General features: G+C 45.2%; 1 protein-coding gene across 1 annotated transcript in view; it reads left to right on the top strand.

The window, feature by feature from the left end:
• Positions 1 to 4455: 4455 nt before the first annotated feature.
• MTHFD1 (methylenetetrahydrofolate dehydrogenase, cyclohydrolase and formyltetrahydrofolate synthetase 1) overlaps positions 4456 to 12515 on the top strand; it is a 42107-nt gene continuing 34047 nt past the window's right edge. The window contains exon 1 of the mRNA XM_068148910.1: positions 4456 to 4603. Coding sequence (XP_068005011.1) covers positions 4563 to 4603 — 41 coding nt within the window. The 5' untranslated portion in view covers positions 4456 to 4562. The remainder of the gene's footprint in view (positions 4604 to 12515) is intronic.

Below are 12515 nucleotides of genomic sequence, written 5' to 3'. Positions count from 1 at the left end.
GATTTGTCTCTGATATGAATTGAGCAGAAGTCTATTCAGCCATTTCTCATCACATAATCCCTTTTCTGTTCCTCTCCCACTCCATTTTCAGTATTTTGACCTCAGGATGACAATTAAGAATAAATGCTAAAGAACATGTTCTTAATAAAAGCATGACAACTTGAGTAACAATCTCAGTTTTAGTACTTGACTGCCATGAGACAAGTTAGAAATACAAAAGAAATTCCTGCAATGATGAAAGGATGCAAGCTAGTCTGATTTTCTGGCAGAAATATTTAGAAGTCATAAGTCTGTCCCTTCCCCAAAAGCAGAATCTGGCTCAAAAATAATTGAAGTTATTTGGAATTATCTTTTCTTTCCTTTCCTATTTTTTAAGACTCTACAATAAATTCAAGTCACAGTGGTTGAAGGGTGGGGTTGTTGTTTTTCCATTTTCAGGGTTTTATCTGTAATTATGAGACATCTTTTTTGGAGCTGGGGCATTAAGAAAAGCAGAAGGTGATGTTAATGCTCACACACATGTGCTAATCATGCAAGTTAGCATCTCTGCATAGGAATCTACAGCTCCTGATGGCAATAGCTTCTTCTGCTCACTGTGCAAGTAAGGAAATCTCAACATTTTAATTAAAGTTACTTCCCCCCACACACACCTGATATTTTTACTCTACCATCTCTACCATCAAAAGTTGTTTCTGTGAGCTTATCCCATCTATAACTGAAGAAGCCTGTCTCTTGCATGTTTTTTAAATACACTATGGGTTTTTTCCCCAAAGAAAGTTCATTCAGGCCTCAGATAAAGGCAACAGAACAAACAAATAAGGCACAGAATTTTAAGCAGCCTAGAAAAATCCCTTCTCTCAGTTAACTGTGTAGTCTCAGTTTTGATTGTATAATACTGCAAGTTCCTGGGAAATACAAGGGAATACATAATGAAAGAAAAGAAAAATTTCTTTCTAGCTTTTTCTGTTTAACATATAAAAGCCCTAAAATGCAAATTTTCTGTTTTTTCCAAGTCACTTTTAAATATAAATTTCTGATCTTGAATCCTGCATTTACAGCACATTGTTATCTTGGGATAATTTAATCACTCATGGTAACAAGTTCTCCTTTCTGTAGAAAAGAAAGAAAAAAGCAGAAACTTTGTCACTTGTTAGGCTATGAAAAGAAACAAAGAAGTTTTGAACTATGTATGGCTTATATTTCCCTCCTGGAACACCCAAGAAGCAATCATATAACTTTCAAGCTTCTGAAAGAAAGGGGTCCAGATATTCCTGTCTTAATAGTTTCATGCCCTCTGCGGAAGCTGCAAGGCCTGAACTTCTCCCTTCTCAAAACCTGACAGTTCCCCAAATCCCTCTGCAAACCAAATACATTATAGAGTAGCAGAATCGCATGTTTTCTCAGCAACCTCTTTGGAATAGACACTATACTTTTCCAAACCTATGTATTCTATGTAAAGCAAAAATCTATGTGAAAGCATTTCACACAGGCCTTGTAAGTCTCAAGTTTTCAGCATGAACATTGCTCTTTTAGCATCCAACCTCTTTTCTACATAGCTGGTTAATTTGTAATGAGATTATCCCATTTCTTTGCTGTACTCCCACCACACAGTAAGAGAACTGCTCTGGGCCCCTCAGTTTAAAAAAGACATCGAAACACTGGAACGTGTCCAGAGAAGGGCAACAAGGCTGGTGAGAGGCCTTGAACACAAGCCCTATGAGGAGAGGCTGAGGGAGCTGGGATTGTTTAGCCTGGAGAAGAGGAGGCTCAGGGGTGACCTCATTGCCCTCTACAACTACCTGAAAGGTGGTTGTAGCCAGGAAGGGGTTGGCCTCTTCTCCCAGGCAACCAGCACCAGAACAAGGGGACACGGTCTCAAGCTGCGCCAGGGGAGGTTTAGACTCGAGGTGAGGAGGAAGTTCTTCACCGAGCGAGTCATTCGGCATTGGAACGGGTTGCCCAGGGAGGTGGTTGAGTCATCGACCCTGGAGGCGTTCCAGAGGAGATTGGACGTGGCACTTGGTGCCATGGTCTAGTCATGGGGTCTGTGTTGATAGGTTGGACTCGATGATCCTCGAGGTCCTTTCCAACCTAAGCGATACTGTGATACTGTGATACTGTGATACTGTGATACTGCAGCCACAGGAATGTGCTGGTACTGTCATGCTACTACTCCGTAACAGCAACCTAAAGCTGTCAGCAACCCTATCACTGACCCCAATTTGCCAGTTCCCACTCCCTGACCTTTTTATCACTGGTTTCTTGAATCATGGATGTGGTGGTTTGGCCCTGGCTTGGAGACCACATGCCCACCAAAGCCTCTCTATCACTCCCCCTCTTAAATGAACAGAGGAAAAAGGGGAAAAAAAATATAACAGAAGCCAGGAATAGGATAGGAGCAATTTTAATAACACTAATAAGAAAACAGCAATAGACTGTGTGGAAGCAAAAAAGCAGAGAGAGAGATGTTAGTCTCTACTTCCCATCAGCAGGACGATGGTGTCGGTCTTGGGAACCAGGGCTCTTTAAGCTTGGAGGTTACCTGGGAGGATAGACGCCATGGATGAAGCCCCCCACTTCCTTCTTTCACTTCATTCTTATATCTAAGCTGACATCATATGGTATAGAATACCTCTTTGGCCAATCTGAGTCAGCTGGCTCAGCCATGTCCCCTCCCAAGATTTTGCCCACCCCTCAATGTACTCTTGGGGCAGGGAAATGTTGAAAGGAGACAGCCCGGATACTGGATTCAACAGTAGCCAAAACACTGCTATGTTATCAACTACTGCTACAAAAAAAAACCCCATAGCACTAGAAAGATGCTGTGAGGACAATTAATTCCAGCTCAGTCCAACTCAATTCAATGGACCTGTTCTCTAGCCATGTATTAGATATTAGCAGGAAATACCAACAAGTTCCTTAACTATTCTGTGTGGTGGCATTATCTTGCCTGAGCAAATCTGCTTCAGAGACATTTAATTGTTTTTCCCATCCCCAGTTCTGGCTGGACCCCAATCATTTGTTTGCTGTATATGTGAGAAAACTACTGAAAGCTGACTCTCTAAAGCAAGGTCCTGAGGTGTCTGTGCTGGCCAAGGAAAAGCTTTGATTATATAAATAACAGCACACATGGAGGACAGCAGTGTCCCCAGGTAGCCAAGAGCATCCTGGCTTGTATCAGGAATAGTGGGGCTAGCAGGCGTATAGAAGTGATTCTCACCCTGGACTTGGCACTGATCAGGCTGTATCTCGAATACTGTGTTCAGTTTTGGGCTCTTCAAAGGTCAACAAAGCTGATGAAGGATCTAGAGCACCACTCTTACAGTCTGAGGGAACTGGCATTGCTCAATCTGGAGAAAGGAAGGCTGAGGGAAGACCTTACAGATCTCTATAACTACCTGAAAGGAGGTGGTGGTGAGGTGGGTGTCAGTCTTTTCTCCCAAGGAGCAAGCAAGAGGACAAGAAGTAGTGGCCTGAAGTTGCACCAGGGGAGGTTTAGACTGTGTATTAGGGCACATTTCTTCACTGAAAAAGAAGAAAGGTTGTAAAGCCTTTAAAACCACTGAAAGAGTTGTAAAGCCTTTCAACAGGGAAGTGGTGGACTCACCATCCCTGGAAGCATTTAATAGACACATCAATGTGGTGCTAACAGTTACAGTTTAGTGGTGGACTTGGCAGTACTGCATTAGATGTAGGACCTGCTGATCTTGAAGGTCTCTTTCAACAGAAATCATTGCACGATTCCAAGTAACTGCCTGACATGAATCTGTAGCTCCATCAGCTCTGATGTGATTACCTACTTCAACCACATCCGTTGGAAGATACTCTTAGGAACCTGTTTCTCACTCTTGGACAGCTCCTATGAATTTTAGGTCACAAACTTGCCCACTTCTTCATTGCTCTGTTTCTACACTGGCGAGATAGTGATTTGGTGACATTGCTACAATGCAATGTCACCAAATGTGTTGAAATATTCAAGAATTACTCCTTGTGAGGAATACCACACTGCTACCCGAGGACACGAAACACAGGGCTGCTTCTTACAGTGACCTGCGATCCTCTTAAAGATATGGACTCTGCAGGTGCCCCCCACAGGGCTGCTAGCCCCCGTGCACCCCCCGCAGGCACTCCTCAGCCGCCCGTTGCGGAGGCAGCTTTCGGCCCTCCCTTCCCAGCGCCTGCAACCGAGGCTGCCGCTCAGGCCCTTTCTCCGCAGAGCAGGGGCTCAGGAAAGGCCGGGGCCAACAGCAGAGCCTTCCAGGCCTTTTGGCGGCCATCCCGCTGATTTCCCTCAGACACGAGAGCGCTCTGCGTGCCTCCCGGGGCGGGAGGCACGGGGGAGGAGGCACCGCTCTGCCGCCACCGTTGGAGAACCCCACAGCCCCTCCTCGGTCGCCCTCTCCTCCCTCCTCGGGGGCGGGGGCAGCGCCTGCGCGGTGGGGTCGGCTGCCGAAAGTTTGGGGCCACGTGGGGCTTGGAGTAGGGTAGTGGTGGGGGCGGCCTGTCCTGGAGACGCTTTGGGAGCTCCAGTTGTGCTCGGCTGCTGCTTCCCCGCCCTCGCCATGGCCCCCGCCGAGATCCTCAGCGGCAAGATAGTCTCTGCGTACGTACCCCGGGGCCGTCCGCCTTCCCGCCATGCGCCCGGCGATGCGCAGGGCGGGGGTTTCCTCGGGCACGGAAAGTCTGTGGGGACAGCGGGGATTTCTTTACCCTTAGGGATGGCCACGGTCAGGAAGGAAACAGGCGCAGGTGGTGGGCTGGGGCTGCCCTGAGGGACCCAGCCCTGCTGGCCAGGGAAATGGGACTCCTGTGGCCTTTGCTTTGGCTCTGCCCGAATGGAGCAGGTTTGAAGATAATCCAAAGTGTTTTCACTACGTTGCTTTAAAGGCTCACTCCTTCCTGGCTGGAAATGTTCAGAGTCAGTAAATGAAGGTGGTATTAAAGACCTTCAGAATAATGTACAGTGGCGTTACGGCCGCATTGCCTCCCCGAAAGCCCAGCCGGTGTGTCTGCTTGTTTCTCGGTGGTGCATCGAGCATCAACCCTGCGGTGTGGCTTGTGGCCGCTCTGTGCCTTTGCACTGAGATAAGGGCCCAGGCAGGTGTGAAGGGGCTAAGTTAGGTTTTTGTGTGTGTACGTAGTGCGCTTGGGATTCTTTACAAGCAGGAATTGGGAGCCTGTGCTTTTAGGTATGGTTTCTGTGTTCATAGTGTGCAGGCGTTGGCCACTCCTTTTTAAAAAGTAAAATAAATTAATCCATATACTGGATAATGTCAAGATGAATGTTCACAGGTGTTCAGCTGTTTGGAAGTTTTATCACACCCTAAATGGAATGTCTGCCTTCTGCATTTCAGCTTCTACATAGATGTCAAGCCCTAAGTACTGTTAAAACTGTGTTGTGTGTTTTAATTTTTCCTACTGCTGCTATACATACAAGTCTAATAAGGAGGCTAAACAAATCTCACTGACTCTAGGAAGATGCTGTGATACTATGTTGTGATACTATGTGCAAGAGCTGTTTAACAAGGTAGGCTTATTTGCCTGGTACCTCATCTTCATAACCTGGAGTTTGGACAGAAAATGTAAATTTGAAATGGGAATCTCCAAAAAGTTACTAGACCCAATGTTAGGTGTTACTGGGTACAACACCTCTACATCCAACTGACAGTGGAACATTTCTGAAAAGTAGACCTAATGTGTGTTGAATCTCAATACCCATGATGAACGGCTTGAATATTTTTTTAAACCCAGTCATTTTGGGGCTAGTACCACTTGCATATTACAGTTTCAGTCTTGTGTTCATCCCTTAGACCTTACTGTGTTTGGTAGTCTTGAAACCCATGCACTCTGCATGCTGTCTGTGTGGTGCTTAGTCATCAATCTACTACAGGTTTCTTTTTTTCTGGCATAGAAAGTGCCACTGAGGAGTAGGAGATCCTTTTAAGCTGCACATTTATTGCAATTTTAGAATTACTAGAAATCTGAAAAGACCTTGAGTACAATTAATGTTTTGGAGGAATTCTGAGCATTCACCTTAAAATGTCTTTCTTTGCAATGTGCAGAGATCCAAGGGCTTTTTTTTTTTCCCCCTGTATTACATCAGCAGCTGTTTTCTGAAATGTGGACCTTTGTGATATTGTGAAAATACCTGGGCATAAGCTTTTAATAGACACATCCAGGAGAAAGGACTGCTTAATTTCCAGCACATCTCTAAGATATTTGGCTTAAGCCTGTCTTTCAAAGGCATGAAATCCTGACCTGAAGACAGTATGTAACGGAAGAGTAATTGCAGCTTTACAGCTGTCCTTTTCAGTTTATTCCTGTTGTGTTTACTTTCAGGTGCTCTACATGAATGAGGTTTGTGTAGTTCTGCTTTTTCCTAGGGGAGTACTTGAAGGAGATAGGAGGAAATTGGCTATCTGCCCTGCAGATCACAAAATCACAGAAAACATCCAGGTGGAAGAGACCTCAAAGATCATCCAGTCCAAACCTTGACCCAGTTTAGGGTCAATCCTAAACCATGTCCATAAATGCCAAGCCCATACGCTGCTTAAACACCTTCAGGGATAGTGACTCCACCGCTGTCCTGGGCAGACCATTCCAGTGCTATGGTTTAGTTGATTAGATGGTGCTGGGTGATAGGTTGGACTTGATGATCTCAAAGGTTAATTCTGTGATTCTGTAATGCTTGATAACTCTCTGTGGAGAAATATTTCCTAGCATCCAGCCTGAACTTTCCCTGACACAGCTTGAGAGTATTTCCTCTAGTCATGTCATTTGACACCAAGAAGAGGCTAGGCCCATCCTTGCTCCAGCCTCCTTTCAGATAGTTGTAGAGAGCAATGAAGTCTCCCCTCAGCCTCCTCTTCTCTAGACTGGACAACCCCACCTCCCTCAAAGTTTCCTTATAGGCCATGTGCTCCAGGCCCGTCATCATCCTTGTTTTGCCCTTCTCTGGACATGCTCAGAACTAAACACAGTACTCAGTGTGACCTTACCAGTGCTGAGTACAGGGGGATGATCACCTCTCTGTTCCTGCTGGCCACTGTGTTTCTAATACAAGCCAGGATGCCACCCCTTTCTTCCCAACCCTCTAGAGAAGTGCTGCTCTAGGGGATTCTCCTTGCCCAGAGTCCACTCCCACAGCAGCAGTTTGGCAACAGATGCAATGACAGGCATGTGGTTTTTCTAGGAATTTTTATCTGAATTCCCTGTTGTAGAAAGGGTGTGTTTCTGACTCGACTCAACTGCAGAGTCTTTTCAGTTACTATCTTTTAGGGGTGTTTTTTGTTACTTTAACCTAGGAAAGTGTTCCTTTGTAAATCGGATACTAACAGATGAGGTGAATCAATGAAGTAGAATAGAATAGAATAAACCAGGTTGGAAGAGACCTTCAAGATCATCACGTCCAACCTATCACCCAACACCACCCAATCAACTAACCCATGTAACCAAGCACCCTGTCAAGTCTCCTCCTGAACACCTCCAGTAATTCTGAGTTTTTGTGTGTGTTTTAAATCAACACTCAAGTATTGTGAACATTCTCCTTGCACTCTTTCCTCAAAGAGCGGTGAAAAAAATACCAAATTCAGTCATATCAGTTATTTAAACAGAAGTCAGGTAGGTAGTGGCATTACTATTTTCTGAAACAGGAGAAGAGAAGACTTTGAGAGAGAGCAAGAGAGCTTTCTCATCTCTACACTTTTACTCTCTGGTCCAGCAGCAGTTGGTGCCCCTGAGCATCTGAAAATATGACTAAGGATCCTTTGTGTCAAGTGCTGTACAGGCACAGAATTTGACAAATTTGACTCTGCTCCAAAGAGCTTACAAGCTAAGAGAAAATGTCCAGTGGACAGCAGGGCCACAGTACTGTCATCTCTGCATGTCACCATGAGGTTTTGTGGAAAGGGGGAGTCCCAAGGGGTGAAAAAAACATTCAGGGGTCTGCTATGTCCCCTTTGTGGAAGGAAAAAAGAATAATCTTTGTCTTCACAAAAAGGGATACTGACTATTGCAGGTGTGGCCTAGAGTACTGTCTGAAGTGCTTGCAGCCCCATGAACGTGATTTGAGTCCTTACCCATTTTTGTTATGTTGTCCTTTGCTTAAATCACCTGATGGTTGGCCTTGTATACCAGTATTGGTCATGGTATTGTTACTCTTTGTAGTGCAGACTCTTCTGTGAAAGTTTTAAAGACTCAGCTTTATGTGAAACTCAGGCTCTCTTCTGTTGGCATCTGGACACATTTGAGAAGTTCCTCAAATGCTGCCCATCTCATCCCCTTCAGGTGACTGCTTTTTCAGCTCACCTGTTTTGTGGCCTTCACTGGACTAGTATTCTGAACATACCAAAAAAGCCTATGACAAAGAAAAAAGCTTCTTTCTGTATCTGTCTGGCCTGAAGAGTGCTCACACAGGTATTTGAGCTGACACAACTAAAAGAGTGTTTAAAATCTGTGGGAACTGTAGAAAGAAGCAGGTGGTTGCCCTGTGAGTTAATGACTGTATGCCAGGGTTGTCCAGTGGTATGAGAGGAAACTTGTGAACTGATTTCAGCTTGGCTTTCTAAACAGTGTCTTCCCTCAACTGGAACCATCACTTGAGTTACTAGCAGCATTCCCAGACTTTCCCAGGGCAGTTCCCATTCTAGTGCCACTTGATTGGGGCAGACAGCCTGTGTCTCCCTAAAGAGAGACTCCTTTCTATCTCTTCATTGCAATGCCTACAGATAGAATCTTCTGTGGCACACTTGCTTGCAGCTTCTTCATGGTATTTGAAGATAATGCTGTTCTCTGGCTAGCTAGGACATGGTGCCATGGAAGTTTGCAGTGTGGAACAAGCTTCCCCTTCTCCTTTTTAGTTTCTTTTCATGGAAGCAACAGAAAGTGAGCTGTGGCATAGCTGTAGGTTCTAAGGACAAATTACTACAACGACAGCAGCCCAGACCAAGATAGTACAGGACCTGGGGATGATGTCATCATGAACCTTATATACCCATTTGTGGAAGGTTCAGCAAAAACACTTCTGATGGACATTTCTGAAAATTTTGGGAAATTTGTGATCCAGGCAGTGAGGCCAAATTCTCCTCATTGTGGGTAGGTCTCTTCTAGAGCATCATTGTCTCTGAAGGAGGTACTTGCCAGGTCATATGTTTGGCAGTTTTCACGCAGACCCAGGGCCCCATTACTCAGAGGAGGAACAGAAACACAGCCTAGGGAGATCTTCAGCATGGTGATGTGTGTGATTGCACCACAGCTACCCTACATTGCATGTACATAAAACCATATGTGTAGTGGCTGCGGTCTCCTTGAGGAGGCGCTGGCATGGGAGCTGTACATCAGTCACATGGAGGAATATGGCTTATCCTTTGCTGTTCTGGGAAATTAATTTAATAAATCTAAATGCAGCTCAGTGCTGCAGTCTAGAGAAAGAAAGGCTAAGTTTGGGTTTTTTTTCTTGTTCGTTTGGTTTTTGGGCCTGGTTTTTACACTGTGTGCTTAGAGATGTGTGCTGTCCTTAACCCATGTGGACCCTGGACCCTTTGTTTGCAGTGTGGGTTTGTTTGTGGAAGAGTATGTGGGCAGAGGAGGGGTCTTGGCATCAGAGTGAAGGCTTTGAAGGAACAGCTATGTACAATTGAAAGTTGATGTTTGAAGAATTAAAAGTGGTTTTGTACAGGTAATAAAAATGTTAATTTATCAGTATGAACTTTTTATCTTTGAAGACCCGAAGACCACAGTAGAATTTTGCAAACTCTTATCACTAAATAGCTGCTCACTTCAAAGATGATTTTGTAAGTCTGCAGTGATAAAACAAAGTTGAGGGGTTTTCCTCATGTTTTTTCCCAACCTTTGTAACTTTGGCTGTTGTGGTAACTGGAGAGAAGTGGTGCTTAACGCTAGGTGGCCATCTAACAAGGGATTTCTTGAGCCAAGGCTTCTAAGCCAGGGCAGTGCTGGCAGTGCCACTTTGTGTGTATCGCCTTTCTTCTGTAGCTAAAGAAGTGAGGTAGTGCCTAATTTCAGAAAATGTCAGCAATGTACGATGTGAACAGTCATGGCTGCTGGGCTGGAAAGCACAGAGGAAAACTAGACCCCTGAGTGGACTTGTTTCTCTTCCACTGAGAAGACTGGGTTAAAAGTAAAACCCAGACCTGGGACCCTTTCTAGCTGATTGTCCCATGTAAGGGTTTTACTGTGTTAAAGGTTTATGATATGTTTGTTTGCATTTCTTTTTGTTTGCAGGCCACAAACCAGTGCTCTGCCTTCCTTACTGGATCACTGGAAACTGTTGTCAGAAAAAGCTCCCTCAAAGAGCTGACCCTCCTCACCCACTCATTAGTTACACAGTGTTTTTCTGACCCTTCTTGGGATAGTACTGTAGTTGTTATTGACTACTCTTGTGCTCAGGCCCTGCTGTGTCTGCAGCTGTAGATTTGGTTGCTTCTCAAGGGGATTACAGCTGGAGTGAGAGGCTGATTTTGTCACCCAGCAGATGAATTTTATCACTTCAGTGTGAAGGATTTATAGGACAAGGCTGATGGGTACAGAAAGCAGTGTCACAGCAAGCTGGTCTGTGTGTCAAGTCTTTTGTGGAGGTGATAGGTAAAGGAAGCCTAGGAACTACTATTAAGTAAAATTTAAAACAAACTCTTGTACTGAACCATGTTAAGAGATTTTGAACAGCTTGGCCAGATACAAACACCTATAAATACTCTGAACCCACTCCTCAGATGCAGCAAACTTCTGACTGATTTGGGATGCAGCAGGAGGTATGTATGATCTGGGATGGAGCTGGAGGCTGTGTGACTTAGAACAGCCTCAGGGCCACTTCTGGCTGGGCCCAGCTGTGACTGTCCTCTGGGATCAGTGCTGCTGAGTTGCAGCACAGCCATGTGCTGGTCCCATTTCCCTTTCTTCTTGCCTTAGGAATTTCTGATTTGGAGCACATAGTTGCAGCATAGAGTTGGCTTATCTGGCTATCCATCATCCTGGAATTTCTGTATATGGCAGAAATCACAGCCACTCAGCTGGCATCGGGTACTTGCTCTGTCCCTGTACCTTTGCTGTTTGCATTTGTAATGAGCTGACAGAAACAGCACCTCCTGCAGTCTGGGAAGTCTGGTTCCACTTGGGAAGTTGGAGACCTTGTGATACTGATTTTCAGGTAGATGAACATAAGGAGACTATATGTGTTTTAAACATAGGATGTTTGGAGCAAGGTGTATTTGCTAAGCATGATGGTAGCACCTGCTTTTCTCTTTGAGAATAGTGGGTGGGACACAGGCTAGAGATTATATGAAGGAGGATAGCCTTGTTATGGCTTTAGTGTCCTGTGAGGATTGTTCACCTGGCTTTTGCCTGTAGGTGAATATCTTCTACATTTGCTGTGAGGTGCCACAGCCACCTTCCAGTGCTGTGAGCCCATCAGATGGGTACAACTGGTCAGTTCTCTCTGAATCTCAGCTGCCTCTGGTGAGGAAACAGACCAGTAGTGATGGGGCTGCATCCAGGGTTTTGACAGTTTTAGATTTGAAGGAGCATGTTGGGTCTGAACTGGGACCTTTTCCCCACCACTTTCCCTGATGAGGGATCATGCACATAGGGCCAGACGATGGTGCCACTCATGGCTTTTGAACTGTTCACAGCTAATTTATCAGTGGTGGGTACTGATTATCTCTAAAACTTTACACAGTAACCAAGGAATGAGTTGCATCTGAGCTAAGTTAATCAGTGAATCCTTGTAACTTTTCCATATCAAAGTTTTGGGTTAGTAATTGTGTCCTTAAACTTGTTTTCACTGAGTAGTTCACCTGAGCTGTGTACCAGGGTTTACCAAATTTTTCTTACTGCTTCTCCTCTGTCTGAGTCCCCTTCTCCTTCCAGCTTGCAAAGAAAAAACATTCTGCCTTGTTTGCAAGCTCTCGGCCAGGGCCATTTTCTCACATGCATGTTGGCATGCACAGCAGTAGATTGGAGGCAGGAATGTGAGTGTCGGACTGTAGCCTACCCTGGGCTAGGCCAAGAATTCAGGCAATAAAACCACACAATACTGACGTTGTTCAGTAGAAGAGGTGTTTCTTTGGGTACTTCCTGTTTGTTTAGCTATTTAACAGTTTCACCATTGTAAATTCATCGTTCTTTACCAGGACAGTATGTGTGACAGTGTTGTGATTGATGCTTCTGGAATACAGGTAGATTTGTGTTGGAAACTGGCCAACGTGGTCCCCATCCACAAGAAGGGTCAGATGGAGGAACCTGGAAACTACAGGTCGGTCAGCCTGACCTCAGTGCCAGGGAAAGTGATGGAGCAGATTATCCTGGTGGCAATAACTGCGCACCTGAAGGATGGCCAAGGGCTCAGGTCCAGCCAACATGGATTCAGGAAGGGCAGATCCTGCCTCTCCAACCTGATCTCTTTCTATGATCAGGTGACCCGCCTGGTGGATGTGGGGAGGCCTGTGGATGGGGTCTACCTGGACTTCAGCAAGGCCTTTGACACCGTCCCCCACAGCAAA

Source organism: Melanerpes formicivorus, unplaced genomic scaffold (genome assembly GCF_026170545.1).
Source record: "Melanerpes formicivorus ecotype bairdi unplaced genomic scaffold, bMelFor1.0.p_v2 SCAF_17, whole genome shotgun sequence".
NCBI classification, from domain to species: Eukaryota; Metazoa; Chordata; class Aves; order Piciformes; family Picidae; genus Melanerpes; species Melanerpes formicivorus.
This window is presented reverse-complemented; position numbering and strand designations above follow the sequence as displayed.